Source organism: Gorilla gorilla, chromosome 14 (genome assembly GCF_029281585.2).
Source record: "Gorilla gorilla gorilla isolate KB3781 chromosome 14, NHGRI_mGorGor1-v2.1_pri, whole genome shotgun sequence".
NCBI classification, from domain to species: domain Eukaryota; kingdom Metazoa; phylum Chordata; class Mammalia; order Primates; family Hominidae; genus Gorilla; species Gorilla gorilla.
Genome location: NC_073238.2, coordinates 30,089,202 through 30,107,785, shown reverse-complemented (window position 1 = coordinate 30,107,785; position 18,584 = coordinate 30,089,202). Strand labels below are relative to the sequence as shown.

Here is an 18,584-nt window from a genome sequence, read left to right as displayed (position 1 = left end):
GATTTCCTGCAGCAGCTCAACGGTGTCAATCACCCAACTTCTTTCTGTTCTGCCACCACAGCACATTCCATTTTCATTCTATGTAATTCCTCACAGTTATAAGATCACACACAACTAACACAACTTAAATAATTATGTCTTTGAACAATAAAAACCAAAGAAAGAAAAAATTTCATATATTTGGCCATCATTTTCACTGGAGGTCAAAATCCTACTAATAAGCTCCCTCCTTTGGCATTCTTCCTAAATACATTGTATTAGCTGGAAACAGGACAAATATTCATCTCTAAATCAATCACAAGCAAAGGAATTACATTAACATTTGTATTAGTTTGCTTTTGCTCCAATAATGCTTAAGAAACATAACAAGAAGTTACTGACCGATAACAGCAAGCATTTACTCCTTGCTCATGAATTTTGCGAATTGGTTGCAGCAGTTCTACCTTAGACTACAGATGAGAGTCAGGTGTGCTCCAGGTGTCTCTCATTCCTGGACCCATGTTGAAGGACACAGACTACTTAGGGCATTTGATTTTTATAATGCTTTATATATATTGATTTTTATAATGCTTTATAAGCAAGAGTTGAAGAGGAGAAGCTTCTTTAAAGTTCTGCTTAGTTACTTCTATTACTATTAACCTACCCAAATTCTATTGGGTAGAGCAGTCACATAGCCAAGCCCAAAGTCAGTGATACAGGGAAATATTCTCTTTCCTCATTAAAAAAAGGTAAGGATGGGGAGGGAACAAGAATCATCTTTTTTAATTATTTTTTTCTGAGACAGAGTCTCGCTCTGTCATCCAGGCTGGAGTGCAGTGGCACAATCTTGGCTCACTGCATTCTTCGCCTTCCGGGTTCAAGTGATTCTCACACCTCAGGCTCCCAAGTAGCTGGGATTACAGGTGCGCACCAGCATACCCAGCTAATTTTTTGTATTTTTAGTAGAGAGGGGTTTTGCCATGTTGCCCAGGCCGGTCTCGAACTCCTGAGCTCTGGCAATCTGCCCGCCTCAGTTTCCCGAAGTGCTAGGATTACAGGCGTGAGACACTGCACCTGGCCAGAGAACAAAGAATTGTGAACACACAATACAATCTACCACAATATTCATGGCCTAGACCAACCATGGCTCATCCTCCCAGATTGGGAGAGGAATCCATTGTCTGTGAACTTGTTGCAACAATACAAACATAAACAATCTATGGTCATTGTAAACAAGAAATAAGGAATTGTGGCTATTGAGTAGACAACAGTTCAATGTTGACTTCTCACTATTTAAACAAATTAGACTTTTTTTCTAATTGAGAAAACACACAAACTTGAAGAAACAACTCCTATATTGATGAAAATAGCAGTGATTTATTTATTAACTAAATATTTTAATTCAACAATTTAGAAAGAGTTTTTAATCTTCCACAAACAATTCTACCTTATTTTAAAAAGGCTGCAATTTATATATATGGGACATTCATGTCACAGTATATCAGACAACTCTCTGACACCTTGGGTGCCCAGTTTTCTTTCAGGCAGGACATCAATATTTATCCTCTTTTAATTCTGGCCCATCCACTGGCACAGACTGGTCCCTTATGTTATTATCATGAGCTAGTGATACAGGAAGAGAAGCATTGCTGATCTGTGAAACTGGACAATACATTTAATCTGTCTTGGTATTTAAACCACAGTAGGCACCATGTTTAATTGGGTTTATGAAATGATATCTTGTTCAGGGCAAGGATCAATATTGAAGAGGAGCTATATTTAATGCTAAATTAAGTGCCCAAGTTAAAGCTAAATTGTTACACACACAAGTCAGTAATTTCAGAACTATGACTTGCAAATAAATCACAAATTGACCTCTTTGAGCACACTGCAGGAAATACTTTGTGTGACATTATATGGCACTAATTGTAAAAGCCAAATCTGACTTCTTTCCAATTATATGTCCAAAAATCATAACTGAGAATTCTCTCTCTTTGGATTTTCTGACATTCTTTCCTTAGTATTAAGGTAATGAATGGCTTCAAAGCTAAAGTTATGGGAAATGCAAGAGCTTATCCAATAGTTAATATCTGAATCTTAGGGTTTATCAACTGTAGCATATCTAAAGACACAAAACGCAACTTCGCTGATTTCCTGGATGCTCTAGATGTGCAAATACAAACCTCACTGCACATGGAAGTGCCCTATCAGGCACAATTTTCATAAAGGGAATTTAAATAGCTATTTTAATTTGCAGACCAGACTGTGCATTCCACGAATCTAAGACTAATGAGCCACTTTCTCAGATAATCACTTCTAAATAAACAAGGTCTTTTGCACTGACCCAGGAATCTGCATTGTAGCTGAAAAATTAATTATACCAATATTATACTAGGCATATCTACAACAATACAAAAGAATGTTCTCTCCATCTCCAAAGTTAGATGTTCATTCAGATGAAATGCAATTTGTTCATCTGGGAAGTTCTAAATGTTTTCCTTTGCACCTCTAAATGAGCACAAAGATATTTCCTTTTAAGAAGAAAAGAGAAAATCCATTATTTTTACTTTTTCTTTAATATATATAAAAATCAATAAATTCCCAAACTAAATTTCTCCCCTACTAATTTAATTTGGAATAAAATTAGAACCAATCATTATGAGCAAAATGTTTTCAATTAAGACATAATTAATTAAATGTGCAAATGCAGAATACATTTAGATGGGCTATCAGATGACTGATTATACTGGAAATCTAATTTTACACTTAAATTGCCAGCCACACACTTCATCTTGAGCTGTTGATCCATAGCAAGTTACCATAAGTTAAACCTTACCTCTGGAGGAAGCAGCCTCAGTGGACAAATTTTTCCTGCAGTAATTCTATGACCATGCCATAGTATCTGTCTTTAGAGGGTAGTCAGAGGTATCTTGCTTGAAGGAGCTTCATTCTTGCCATCCTTCTTGTTTCTCAAACAGCATTTTGTTTGATTGTAAATAAGTGATGCATGTCTTGGCAAATTGTGAAAGAAAGGCCTCTTCTACTCTTTTCTACTTACCCTTTTCTACTCACTTACTCTTTAAAAGGAAGTTGATAATCAAAGTATTAATGTGTGAAAAGGTACTGAGCTTTGAACAATTTTTGAATTACTTAATATTGCATTTTAAACTGTCTAAATTATAGATACAAATGTCTGAATCTATACTTGCTGTTGGTGTTTATGGGTTAAGTATATCCTCAAACTAACCAGGATAATGAATTTTATTGCCTCACAGATAGAAAGGATGATTTAGCAAGGTTTGTAATTGATATGCATCCATGTTGCTCTAAAAAATGAAGAGATTCCCATCACATAGTTTAAAAAATGTATAGGTCCAAAAATTGGCTACAGTCAATAATTCTTCTCTAAATCTGATGTTATTTAAGTTTCCTGAATATTTGAAAAATTTGTAAAATTTTTTCAAGGATTCTAAAAAGTGGGTGATTGAGGAGGAAAGCAAAAGTTGTCAGCGAGAAGCATTTGTTGAATGTCTACTATGTGCCAAGCAGTGCACTTGGTATTCTCATGTGTCACGTCTTTGTGTATCAATTACTAATCCATAGGTTGATGCAAAAGTCATTGCAGTTTTAACCATCATTTTCAAGGGCAAAAATCGCAATTACTTTTGCACCAAATGAAAATCATTTCTCAGTCCCAAGCCAATGCTTCTATACCTGTTTTTTGCAATGTTTAGTTGGACATCTATAACGGCCTTCCATGAGGCAGCCTACTGTCTCCCAGAGCATGATAAGGAAGTTCCTTGGGATAGATATCTTTCTAGCCTGAATTATAACAATTTGCATTTCAGCCCATTGAATTAGACATTTTTGTCTTCAGATAATTTCTTTGGAAATGCAAATGTTCCTCAAAGTGTAGCTACCTATTGGGTCACTGAAGCTTTAATATTAGCAGGTTTGCTGGTTCGCTTTCTTCAAGAATAGTGGATATTTTGCCACAAAGGGAGAATAGGAAGCCAGAGTGGACAGAGGGGAACAAAAACAGGGACAAATACAAGGGAAGGAGATAGCTGGTATTAGCATTTACTACCCCATCATTATATGTACCTTGATTTGTTCCTGGAGTTGCTGAAGGGTGGCTCAGTTTCCCTTCTCTTGTGTAATTCTTTGATCCAGTTGTAGTCTGACTTTTGAAAGCTGACTGTAGAAAGAGGAATATTTAGAAAAACAGGCAAAGTGATGTTATGGTTTAAAATCATCAAGTGGGAAATCCAAAACCATGGTTCTCAACCTTAGCTACTCATGGAAACCACCTGGGAAATTTTTAAAAATACTGATGGATGGGTTCCATGCCCATAGATTTTTAAAAAATTCTTCCAAAGGATTCTGATATCCTAATCAGGATTGAAAGCCACTGCTCCAAAGAGCTTGACATAATCAAATGAACATTTATCAGGTGTTCACAAGGTTTAGGAAGGCCCAGCACAAAGCAAAACCACAGAGACATTGAGTACTCTTTTGCTTCAGCATTCAGCATCCAATTCCAACTCCATGCTTTTCCTTACTTCCAACTTCCATCTTTGCCCCGAGCAACCTGTGCAGGAAACCAGCAGTTTCCCTGCTCCACTGGACATCTAAAGACTATGGTGGTGATAGAAAATGAGAGTCATCAAAAAGGTCCAAGTTTAGTGAAGATGTGCAAAGGGAACCAGCCCTTCCCAAAGAATTCAGTGAATGAGCCAAGATTCTCCAGAAACCGCTCAGCTTTGCGGTGATAATTTTCTGTGAAGACATAGACTGAAATGGGAATAAGAGATAGAATGTTGAAAAAGATTTTTCTCAGAATCCACATGTAACCTTACAGAAGGCAAATAGAAGGGTTAGTGAGATACATGGAATCATGCAGCTGAGGTGAGACAATGTAGGAAAATCAAGCATGAGATAGGAAATCAGGATATTGTGTTTCTTTGTGAAGACTCGGTTCCCTCTAATTGCTCGTAAACCTAAAATCCCTACTTCATTCTTTGTAACATTTTTCCTCATTTCTTTCTGGAATTTTTGGATTCCATGCTTTTTAAGATGGCTTGAGAGAAAGACTTATCAGAGTCAACCTAACAGGCATTTATTAAGACACTACCAGGGGTGAGACCCTGAGTAAGCAATTGTCAAATTTGAATATGTGGTTAGAAACACCTGAAGGACTGCTGGGCCCCACACCCAGAGTTTCTGATTCATTGAGTTTGAGCTGGGACTTGAGAATTTACATTTCTAGCAAATTCCCAGGTGATATTGATATTGCTGTCTGGAGGCCACACTTTGAAGACCACTGCCTCTACGAATGGGAAAAGAAATTAGATATCAGCAATCTGTCCTTAATGAGATTGCTTAAGGCTTTGTATTAGGGATGTACTTTGTCATGGAACATGTCATATAAATGACAAACTGAGAACACTGGCAACATATTTTAAAAGTAAAATATAGTGCAATACATGCCAGAAGTTCTGAAAAGGATAAATAATTAAGTAGTGGTGAGGCAGAAGAGGCTAATTAGAGATGACAAAGAATAATACAAAAACCATGGGCCACAGAGCCAGGGGTGGCCTGGAGCTGAGCTGAGCTTATTAGGGGACAACTGCATAGGTGGACCTAAGGGCAAAACTGAAGGTTTTAAATGCTATGAAGTGTAGGGCCATGCTGCTGGTGCTAATTAAGCACTGAGAACTACCTTTCATACAAGGCTGAGATCTGTACATGAGAGCTGAAACAGCCTCTTGCTTCTTGATCATGAACATCTTCAGTTAGATCCAGAAAGGGTCTAGTGAGGGTAGGTGGGTTACTCAAAATCCCTAGTGTTTAATTAGTTTTAGTTAGTTGAGACTGATTGTGATGAAACACAACATTTAACTTTGCTATCTCCTAGGCAAGTGCTGCCAGAAATAAAAAGTCTCCTTTTTACAGAAAAGAGAACATGGAAAGGCCGTCCAGAATTCAGTCTCAAAGGCAATGCTGGGCAGGGACTGACAAAGGGTTGAGGAGTGTCCATTAACCTGGGTATTGGTGATGGAAAGCATATCCTGAAATTGGAGATAGCAAGACCCTTGGTGAACTGTTGAGCAGACTGGGTTGAATTCAGTGAAGGATCTAAAGGAAAAATAAAAAATATTAATGCTTCTATGTAGTATTAAAAGTTGTGACCATAAGATAGCAAGTATAATCACACACCAAAAAATGACTTTTCTGTCCCAAGTGAGTGGTGGGCTTCAATGTAGTCACCCAGAAAACATTAAATATTCGTCATATGTTCAAGATACATTTTGAAACATCTAAGGAAATAGAAATTATCACTTTGTTACATGTGCATGTAGGTACACACACAGAGTATTACTCAGTGAATTTTTTCAGCTTTATTCTATATAATTATATATTTTTTCCAGCCTTATTCTGCCTGACTATCCAGATTTTACACTGTTTAGATCTGGCTGTTTCCAAATTGCACAAACTGTCTCGAACTGAAATGGACAGAAGGCAGGCAAATACTGGTAGAAGAGGGCAGGATCTTTGGCAAGGGCTCCACCCACATGCCTGGACCCGCAGCCCAAAGTGAGAACTATCCCTGTTTCCCACCTGATTGTTGCCTTTTGGCCCACCCCACACCACCCCCTATCCTGTGCCCATAAGAACCCCAAGCCCCAGACTCAGTGGACACACACACAGAAGAGAGAAGTGTCTGGATATTGAGATGAGAAGCAGCAGCTGGAGGTCAGGGACTATGGTCAGAGAGGAGTTCAGCTGGAGACACCCAGGCTCCAGGGGAAGCTTATCTTCCCGCTCCATCCCCTTTCCAGCTCCCTTTCCCACTGAGGCCCACTTTTACCACTCAATAAAGTCCTCCACATTCACCACCTTCAATTTGTTCATGTGACCTGATTCTTCCTGGACGCTGGATCAGAACTCAGGTACCAAGACAGCAAAGTGTAAAAGGCTGTCACCCTGACCATCCACTGAGCTGGTTAACACTTAGCCATCCACAGACAGCAAATGTTAAAGGAGCACTGATTGTAACACATGCCCTCTGGGGCTCTGGGGGTCACAGACAGCCCCTCCCAGACCGCAGAGCTAAAAGACCATTGTAACACACTTTGACACTGCTGCAGAACCCACACAAAGCTTGCTCCCACCGGAGAGGAGCCACAGGCCAGTTCCACATTCATTTGCTCTGGTTCCCACACCCATCCACTCATGTGCTTCCTTCCATAAGGGATTCAAGCATGGTAAACAAGTAAACAAGTCGCTCATGTCACAAGTCCCGCAAAGGGGTCAAGGGAACACTCCTGTTTCAGAACCATTGAAGAAATTCAAAGAATCTGTGATAAGCTTCTTACCAGTGCCCTGGGATCTTGTGATTTCCCAGGATAGAAATCAAGAGAGTTCACCAGAGGCAGCAATGAAGAGAGTTTATTACCTCTCAGGGAGCCAGCCATGAGAGAGCAAAAAGGAGTGGGCTGTTCCCTGAAGATACTGTGTGGTTTGGTTAGGTATAGGGTCTTTCCATAGGGAAGGGTTCCCTCAGGGAATGTATAGGGGGAGTTTTGCTAGCACCTGCACAATGGCTCAACATGTTTCTTCATACATTTCATGTAGCATTAGCATTTTAAGTCTCCACCCCTGGGCATGAACTTTAGTGTTAAAATGAGGAAAAGATAACTTTAGGTTGGAGTTTAAATCTGACTCCATGTATGGGACTCTGGGAAAGCCCCTAGCCCCCTGAAATAGAAATTTGCAATTAATAGCTTCCTTGGTCTTTTATTGCTGATTGGCTGAGAGTTAGACAAGCTAAAGCTTGAGTTGAGGGGCTTTTATCCTTTTCCTTCAGACAATCTTAAGATAGGGAACCAACCAGTCAGCCTGTCTCAGGCTCTAAGGAAAATTCTGAGAGGTCAGCAAGAAACCTAATATTATAAACAACAGTGCCATCAGCACTTATTTAAATATATAAATATAAATTTTAAAGGCCCTATTAAAGTCATTCTGAGCCTGTACATTTAAACCATTCTAAATGTTTACAGGTATTTAGATACGAGATGAAATTAGACCCAAATTATGCATCAATATCCAATACGTGTGCACTGTGTATTCAAGATCAATATAATCTCCCACAGACTGTTCTGCTGAGTTAGCTAATATACAAAGACTTAGTTTGTTTTCTATATGTTAGAACATGAAAGAAAAGATATGTAGCTCACTGCCATTCCAAAATCCCAACAAATTATGGAACTGCCTCCATTGTGAAGCTGGCTAGTTTTCTTTTTTCTTTTTTCTTTTTTTTAACGGAGTTTCACTCTTGTCACCCAGGCTGGAGTACAGTTGAGCAATCTCGGCTCACTGCAACCTCTGCCTTCTGGGTTCAAGCGAGTCTCCTGCCTCAGCCTCCCAAGTAGCTGGGATTACAGGCATCTGCCACCACACCTGGCTAATTTTTTATATTTTTAATAGAGATGGGGTTTCACCATGTTGGGCAAGCTGGTCTCGAACTCCTGACCTCAGGTGATCTGCCCACCTTGGTGCTAGTTGTTTTTTAAAAGCCATCTTTCTAATGAAATGTAACACTGATGATTGCCTTACACATAGATGACATTAGGCCTCACATAGTAATCTCGGTGCTAACTACATGTCTTACGCTTCCTAAAATTTTACATTTTCTCTGTGGCTAAAGTCATCTTACAAAAAGACCCACATTTTACAAAGATTTAATTGTCTTGGATTTCAAATCACAACTAGTTTGATAGCCAAAAGGTTAAAAACAAATTGATTTTATGAAAAATTCTTATAGTATTAAATTTGACATGGATTACCATTAATAATAGAATCCTCTGCTGGCTGTGAGACATGCAAAATTGCAAAGCCCAGATCCACAGATTAGAAAGGATTTTGACATGTATAATTGTCTTAGTCAGTTTGGGCTGCTATAACAAGATACCAAAGACTGAGTGATTTAAACAACAGAGATTGATTTCTGGAGTTCTGGAGCCTAGGATAGTCCAGGGTCAGGGTGTCAGCAGACTCTGTGACTGGTGAAGACCGCCTTCCTGGTTTGCAGATGCTGTCTTCTTGTATCCTTAGATGGTGGAGAGAGAGATCATCTTTTCTTACAAGGGCAGGAATCACACCTATGAGGGCTTCACACTCATGACCTAATCACCTCCCCAAGGCCCCACCTCCAAATATCATCAACTTGGGGGTTAGGCTTCAATATATGAATTTTGGGGGGACACAGATATTCATTCACAGTAATAGTGAGCACTGTTGACAGCACACACAGATACCCCGCATTCTTGTGCTCTTTCTGTAAGCCTATTCCAGCTGCTTTGTGCTTTGCTTCCGAAGGCCTGCAACTGAGGCTTTTTTTTTTTTGAGACTGAGTCTTCCTCTGTCACCCAAGCTGGAATGCAGTGGCATGATCTCAGCTTACTGCAACCTCTGCCTCCTGGGTTCAAGCAATCCTCCTGCTTCAGCCTCCTGGGTAGCTGGGATTACAGGCACCTGCCACCGAACCTGGCTAATTTTTGTATTTTTAGTAGAGATGAGGTTTCACTATATTGGCCAGGCTGGTCTCAAACTCCTGACCTCTTGATCCGCCTGCCTCAGCCTTCCAAAGTGCTGGGATAACAGGCATGAGCCACCACACCCGGCCGCAACTGGGACTGTCTTTAAGGATCTCTGCATGGAGCTGGGAGAATGGGGAGTTTTAACCCTCTGTGCAGTTCTTAGGCAATGACTGACTGACTGGTCCAAGTGTCTGACAATCTGACTCCCTGGCCTCAAGTTGGATGAGGCTGAAGCTGGACTTTGACAAAATCACACACTTTCTTGGGTTCTCTTTTCCATATCCTTCTTTCCCTTCTCCTTCCCTGTCTTCCTTGGAGATCACCTTCTCAATAAATTACTCCCACATGACTCCTCATCTCAGGGGCTGCTTGAGGAGAATATGACATCAGACAATATATGCACAAAGAGCTTTACAAATTTATAAAATTTTTTAATTAATTTTTTTTTTGTAGAAATGGGATCTCGCTATGTTACCTAGGCTGGTCTCAAACTCTTGGGCTCAAGCAGTTCTCCTACCTCTGCCTCCCAAAATGCTGGGATTATAAGTATGAGCCATCGCACCCTGCCAAAATAAGATAACTTTTGTAACCAAAATATAGACAGAGCCCTTCATGGCACAGACTCTGCACAGATTTCATCTGAAACCAACAGCAATCCAGTATTCTTTAGTTACCCCTCAGAAATATTTAATTAAGGTTGGGGAGAAATGGCTGTTATGAGACAAGGAACATATATTGATGCAAGTAGATTTATTACAATGATCCCATTTCTACTCACATGTTACTGAGGCTCAAAGAAGTGAGTACTGCACATTGAGTATATGACATGGGACCAGCCCAACAGGTGAAAGAAGTTGGAAATCTGTTTTATGTCTGAATTTGGAATGCAATAGCAGAAATCTGTTTTATGTGTAAATTTGGAATGCACCGCCATAAAGTATATCCTTTAAAGGTTTTATGCCTATGGTTACAAATCTTGTGGAGTGAGGACTTTAACATATCCCTCTTTTCTCTCAGACAGAACTGTAAGGTCTAATAAACATATTGGATTTAAGTTGTAATAAAGATATAAGCCATAAAATTAATCTCTTGTTAGGCTTCTCTGCTTACATTTGTACACTTGCTTCCAATCTTCAAGCAAGAGAGTTCTGCCCTCTAGAAAGAAGATGTGGGCCCATCCTGCAGGACCAGAGGATTCAGCGACAGCTGCAGTTTCACATTTATCAATGACATCTATTCACATTTTCTGATTCCAAGTCTTAAGAAGCCATTTCTTCCTTACCAAGGTCCTGACTGTTGCATGGGATTGCTGAGGATGTAAACTGGGCGTCCCTGAAGGTCCACTGTTTTGTTTTTGTTTTGTTTCATTTTGTTTGTTTGTTTTGAGATGGAGTCTTGCTCTTGTTGCCCAGGCTGGAGTGCAATGGCATGATCTCAGCTCTCTGCAACCTCTGCCTCCCGGGTTCAAGTGATTCTCCTGCCTCAGCCTCCTGAGTAACTGGGATTACAGGCACATGCCACCATGCCTGGCTAATTTTGTATTTTTAGTAGAGATGGGGTTTCTCCATGTTGCTCAGGCTGGTCTCGAACTCCCGACCTCAGGTGATCCATCTGCCTCGGCCTCCCAAAGTGCCGGGATTACAGGCATGAGCCACCAAAGGTCCACTGTTCTTATAGTTGGTCCTGGCCTGGTCTTCAGCATGGTCTCCCTTGGCTATAGAAAAAGGGGGTTTGTTTAAGAGCTGCCAAGGGACTTTCTGACTTTCTCACTTTGCCTTATGCTGACCAACTGGAGCCTATTTATCATGGAACCCATCCACAGCCTTTGTAATGACCATTTACCTTGTACCATCAAAAGCCAAAGAAAATTGCACAATCTAGCATACCTGTTCTGTCAGAATCCCTTCTGTATTAGTTTCCTAGGGCTTCTATAACAAAATACAATAAATTGGGTGGCATAGAACATGAGGAATTTATTGTCTCACAGTTCTGGAGACTAGAAGTCCAAAATCAAGGTGTCGGCAAGGTTGGTTCTGAGAACCGTAGGGAAGAATCTGTTCCATGACCTCCCTGTTGGCCTCAAATTGTTCTTATGGATGCCCTGTGTCTTCACACCATATTTCCTCTAAGCATGTATGTCTCCATGTTCAAATTTCACTTTTTTTGTGAGGTCAACAGTGATATTGAATTAGGGCCCACCCTAATGATCTCATTCTAGTTGGATTATCTGAAAATATCTTATTTCCCAGTAATATCACATTCCCAGGTACTGGGGGTGAAATTCAACATCTTTTGAGGTTACATAATTCAACCCATAACATCATCTTAATTCGCTCCAGGTAAAAGTTTTAGCAACTGCAATGCTCTAGTGTGTCAGGGCCCCTCTGGGTTCCACATACCCCCTGTGATGGGGTATTTATTGCCACTTAGCTGGTGACTTAACTCTAGAATCCCACCCTCAGAATCTGCCTCCAAAAATCATCCTTGCACTCCTAACCAAATACCTAAGGCTGGACCTCCAGAAGCCGACTCTGAGACACAGATCATGAACAAGGTATTTATTAAGGGCCAGGAGAAGAATGCAAGAGAAAAGGAAATGAAGAACAGAGAAAGGCACAATTTTAGCCAACTCCTTGGCCTTAGCCAGATCTTTGGGGAGCTCTAGACCATAAATTATGTCAGAATTTGCCCCATTTTGAGGAAAGGGAGTCAGGCTTTCAGAATCTTGCACAGTCATTGGCTATAGGCTTCCCTAGAACTACACTACCAGGCATTCCAGGCTCTCTCTGGGAGGGATGGACTGGCCCATGGTCAGCCTCTGAAGAAGGTCACAGGGGCAGGCCATTTGGAACAAAGCACAGAGAAGCTATAGGATGCATTCACATGGCTGGTAAAGTGGATAAGAAGGGGTCCAGGGAGAGCATGGAGAAAGTTTACCACCCAAAGCAATACACTTTTGCCTACTTGTGCTTACATTTACTGAGCTTCAACACAGGAATGTTCTAGATAAAATAATATTACTCTGGAACATTGAGGGAAGACCAAGAATGCCTTGAGATAGGACTCAGCATGTCCTGGAAGCAGGGTGTCATTGTGTGGGAGGGAGGTGCCCAGCAGAGGTAATTCTTGGATCCATGGCACCTGCAGTGGACAACTGGCCAGGAGGAGCCGCAGGAACCAGCCCCACGGGCTCATCAAGGCCACAGAGCAGCAGCAGGAGGCCCTCAGTAAGACCCTGTTTGTGACAGTCCCCTGAAACTTTAAAAGACAAAGCAAGGGAAGAAAGCAGCGGTGAAGATGGATTAAAAGCCTCACAGTAGCAGGTCTGTAGGTAGAGCCAGAGAAATCAATGCTTATTGTTTTCAATGTGTCCCGCTTTTTCTTCTTCCTTTTAATGCTAGATGGGTGCAGCAATCCTTTGTTAAGACAGAAATTATTTTACTTTTTTTCCACAGTGGTACAGAAAAATGTACAGGGCTCATTAGAAATATTTAGTGGATGGAAAGTAGTTTGAAGAAATCGATGAGGTTGAAAATAATAATAAAAGAAGTCAGAAAGGGGCAGAGAAAGATAGAAATTTACAGGTTTCAAAGCAGGGATACATGAGGAAAAAGGTTACATAAGTTCTCTCTTTGAAGCACAGAAGGTGTGCAGGAAGGGAATAACACCCATCCAAATGCTCGTGCTCAAGAGATTCAGGTTTCTCTTAAAGTGAGGTCCTGGGAGTGCAGACTGAATATATTTGAGGAAACCTAGGTTCAGACAGGTTAAGTGATTTTTCTCAGTTACACAGCTGTGGATTGCACAGCTTAAAAAATATAAAAATTCTTATGAGGATTATAACTGAGAAGTAGGTGTCTTTTTTGCTCACAGAATATTCTATGGCAAATCCTAGACTCAGGTTCTTATAGCCATAGCCCCAGGCAGTGCCAAACATCCACACACACCCACTTTCCCATTCTCTCCAGCAGACGTCATAAGTTATCTTAATATGTAGTCTATGGTCTATTTAGCCAACACTTGCACACAATCATCATTTATCAAATTGCCTAGGCAAACCAACATCGGCTTTGCTATATCTGGGCAAATGTCTCTCCTATATTTAGCCTTTTAGCCACAGTGCGATGATTGGAATGTGTCTCACAGAATGGAAGCTTTCTCTGAGAGCCATGCAGGGGTGAGGCGGCAAGCCTCTGACGGAGATAACTTCCTGACTTGTGTTTGGGATTTCTCCAAGCTGCTGAAATAGTACTTCAAGTGTTTCATGGACACACGGAGATTTAACACCTGCAAAGTTAAGCCTGACGCCCTAAGGTGGAATGCTGAAACGGCAGAGAGCAGAGCAAGTGTAGGTGAGGATTGAGTTTCACCTTCCTAGTGCCCTCATAGGGTGCTGTTGGATTTATGTCTCACTGAGTGAGGCGCCCTCTCCTGGCCGACGATCCCACTGGCTCAGTCACAGCAGGAAAGCGAGAGCTGCAGGTTGCAGAAAGACATGGCTCCATTCTCAAGGGAAACTGCTGACAATGCCAAAAGTCAGAATCCTTTCACTGTCTCTTTACATCCCAGCTGTCAGACAAGCTAACTTTAAATTTTAACTTAGGCAAGACTGTGTTTTTTATAGAATATTTCAACACAGAGGGCAAATTTCATTCTAATGTGACAAAAGCAGCGTTGGGAAAAGAATTGGAAATGTGTGCTTTTGAATGTGACCTGAGATATAGCTTCCAAAGCTGGCCATTGCTCTCCTGGCCCAGAGCCTGACCCCATCTCATGACAGGAGAAGCTGAATCTCATGCTCTGTAAGAAGGTGGCTTACTCCCTCATTAAATGTGAGTCCCTGTTCTCAGAAGTGGATCACTGTAGTTTGAAGGATCAACATTGATCAAACATATCCATTTCTGCCAGTTTTACCCCTCTCTATGCTGTTACTAAACAAGAGAAGTTATTCTACAATTTATGTAAGTTATAAAATAGTAATTAAATATTTTGGAATATGTGAAAAAGTAAACTACCACAATCTCCCTACCTACCTACAGTATTATCACCTTAATGTATTTCGTTTTTTCTCCTTTTATATGCACATTTACACTAAATGTTTATGTGTACATATATATTTTAGCCTATAATACTATTTTATTTTGATTTAACATGTATTTTATTTACTATGTAATATATGACATATAAATATATATTTTATGTTATATTATCACCTTATATTTATAGCTTTCTTCTGTAATGTTAATTATTATCAGGAGTAAATTATATTTAGAGAATATGCTGCAGCAATAAAAAGTTTAATAACAAGGAATGTGGACTAAAGTAGAACAGGGTAAGCCCACATCCAATTAAGAAAGCTCTTTGGACACATATATATTCCACCAACAGAGCTACTAAAATGTAACTTACATTCTAAAGCTTTCCATAGTCTGTGTACCCATGTTGCCAAAGATACACTACAGTAAGAAAGAAGAGAATTTTATACCTGAAAGATTTTTGTCTGTGCTGGCTTGTAGGGAATATTCTTAAAGACTAGCTTCAACTCTGTCTGTTGTTGTTCCCAATGAATTATCCAAGTATCTAAGAGTTTAGGGTTCATGCTGCCTTCAGCCATTGAGGCCATTCACCTGGTGAGATATGTTTGCCCCAACAAAACATGGACCCCCTGGAGAATATATACGTGTCTGCAGTCATGTTCCATTATGGTTTTGCTTTCAGTTAGCCAATCATACATATAATTCATAGTAAGGGTATCAAGGTCTGTTTTTGTTCCACCAGCAAGCCCATGGCAGTTTGGGAACCAGAGGCATTCAGAGTATCTGAAATCACTCCAAGTCCCAGGATGGGCTGGACCTACCTGAGAGCTCTACAGGGCAAAGGCAAACTGTTGTGTGTCTATTTTCTCCTTAAGCCATTTCATACACACATCTTTGATAAGAGCACCTAAGTGTCATAAAATACTGACTTTGGACCCAAAGACAGATTACCTTGAATGAAATGGGCTGGGATTTCCAATTAGCTGCAGAAATTCCAGGAATTTCCAGATTACTTGGCACCCATATTATCAGCTACATATAGGGAGTCTGGACTTGAAAATTCAGGAGCATGGGGGTGCATGGTAGTGAATTCCTGTAATTTTATATCGCCTTGGCATTCATTTTGAATATAAGTTGGACTTTCTCATACAAGAAACATGGTTTAGTCACCCTTGGCACAATTTCCAGTTCTCTATTTCATCCCAGTTCCTTAATATGGTCAATCCAGATATCTCCCTTATACAGTTGTCTGCTGTTGACCACCTTCCCTAAGGGACAGTTAGGTACCACCTATTGGCTTACCCCACTGACTCCTCCATCCCCCATAGACTGTACAGATATGCTGCAGCAACAACCTCTCAGTAACAGCATGGCCACATAGGACTTGCAACAGCTTGCTTTAAACTTGCAAATTAGAACTCCCATGGAAACCCACCTAATAATACCCTGGACTCCAATAAAAGCTTTAGCACACAGGTCCCTCACTCTCTCTTTTGCTCTGCACTTTGTGGTTCTGGTAGAGCATGTATGTCTCGAATGGCTCCGCTTTCCCATCAGCTCTGCAAGGAGTGCTGCCCTTTTCTCTAATCTGTAAGTAATAAACTCCTCCTATTATTGTGTGGTTTTTGTTGCATCGCCTCCTCTGCATCTCACCTGACTGACATACCTGAACCTAGCTTCTTTCCAAGGGAAAGCTCTCCTAGACAATGGATATCTTAGTAGAAATAAACTGGACATAGGTCAGACAAGAGCCATGAGAGTGCCTGCTGGTATAAGCATGTTTCCCGTGAGTGGGACACCTGGTCATGGGTTGGACGCTTAGGCACTAGGCAACACTTAGGCATTAGGCCATCCACCAGGATAAAGAAGTCACTGTAGACATCCATGACCCAAATACTGGAGCCCTTTCAGTGCAGGGTTAGAATTCATAGCCATTTTACAGAGACCTCAAGACCAAATTAGAAAAACAAAATTCCAGTACTCACCAACAGCCTCCTGCTTTTAGAGAAGGGGGTGCTTGAAACTTCTGATTAGCCTCTCACTCTCTGTCATTTCCCATCTCCCCAGGAGGTAAAATAGCTCACCCCTGCTAGGGAAGGGTAGATGTGGGGAGAAGCTAGGCAGATGGTTGGCAAGGATTACTTCTTGTATTTCATCCTAATTTGCATTAATGCTCAACTCTGCATCACTATTTCTGTGTATATAATTTTTTAGTAAAAAAAATTCCTCTTCTTTTCAATTTTGAGCCTGAAATTGCGAACAATTTGATTGCTATTTGTTAGTCACATTAAGATTCTCTTAAAATATACTCACACATTGTTATGTATCTAGCAGGCGTATACTAATGTATGTTCTTGTAAAAATATGCCTATGGGTATTGAATGCCAGAGACAATTACTGTATTTCATTTGAAGTTCAGTCCACAGCATGGGACCTCTTCTGAAAGTGCATGTACAAAAATGATTATGTCTAGTATAGCTCAAAGTATTATCTTCCATTCTCATTCCTGGAGAATATTACATTTTTTCCCCCTCCAGAATTTTGTAATTACTGTAGGGGAAAGAAAAATTAAAAGATGCTAAATTTACCAAGTGTAGATCTTTCAAAACTTCACGGGTAAAAGTGCCACAGAAACATTTTTCAAAATGGTTTTGTCAATACTTTAATCAAAGAATTAGTTAAAGACTTGCTGTTTGAATATGAAATTATGTTATTCTCACAAAATCTTTCCCTCTGTGATTAAAAATTGTAATCCTCATGTTCTTGTTTTATTACCTGCTATATATAAAATATATTTAGGGCAGGGCACAGTGGATCATGCCTGTAATCCCAGCACTTTGGGAGACCTAGGCAGGAGGATTATTTGAGCCCAGGAATTTGAGACCAGCCTGGGCAGCACACAGAGACCCCAACCCTCTCTCTATGTGTGTGAATAAACTAATGTGAATTTCCTTTCCCTACCTGTACTGGAACAAGCTTAAAAGTCCTACACACATAGGGGAAACATTAAGAAATGTAAGTCATTATCATCATCATGGTCATCTTCACCAAACACTCATTTGGCTGGTGAGAAACAGATTCAAATTCAGTTCTGTTTGACATCTGAATTCAAGACATTCACATCTTGAAAGTTTAATCCTTATCCTTTACTGCCTCATGTATTCTGCGTAACCAAGACAGATGATGGGCTTGTATTTATTTGTGCCTTTTCTTTGATTCTACATGGGCAAATATTTGTCTTCTACATAAAACTTTATTTATCCTGAGCCAGTCTGGATAGGCTTGTGTTCCTGAATATTGAGAGTTCTCTGAGTAAATGCTCTCTTTAGATAATTTTATCCTATATCATAGGTTTTAATCTTACCTAAATGCTGGTTATTTCTAAACTAACACATCCAGCCTTGACCTCCCCCTCTGTGTCCAGATTCAGATACCTGACTGCCAAATTAACACCTCCTCTGGGATATCTGAGAAGCATTCTGAATTTAACCACTCAAAACAGAAACTTTGATTCCACCCTGCCCCAAATATGATGCTCCGCCTCACTTCCAGTCTTAGTGGAAATATCATCTTTAACTATCCAGTGGCTCTGGCCCTCAACTTAAAAATCAGCCTGGATTCCCTATGTTTTACACACTCCACATCCATTCCATTGGCAAAGCCTGTCAACTTTACCTTCACAACACATCCTAAATCGAGTTCTCACCTTTTTTGTAGATACTACCCGAGGCCATGGTTCCGTTATCTCTCTTCTAAATTACTGCAGTCACTTCTGACTGTTCCCTCTACTTCCATTACTTTTTTTTTTTTCCAACCCAATCCCAGCTATTTTCCAAACAGGAGCCAGAATGATTCTTTCAAAAATGTAGATCAGATCACATCATTTCCTGCTCAAATTCTACAACAGATTTTCATCACATGAAACAAATCCATAAGTCTTCACCATTATCTCCCAGGCCACAGGGAA

At 40.3% G+C, this 18,584-nt stretch overlaps 1 protein-coding gene across 1 annotated transcript in view; it reads right to left on the bottom strand.

The window, feature by feature from the left end:
* The window catches only part of LOC134756975 (protein fem-1 homolog A-like), a 30,768-nt gene extending 12,417 nt beyond the window's left edge, over nt 1–18,351 (bottom strand). Inside the window, 2 exon segments of the mRNA XM_063697290.1 lie at nt 12,723–12,839; nt 18,324–18,351. Coding sequence (XP_063553360.1) covers nt 12,723–12,839; nt 18,324–18,351 — 145 coding nt within the window.
* Nucleotides 18,352–18,584: the final 233 nt, after the last annotated feature.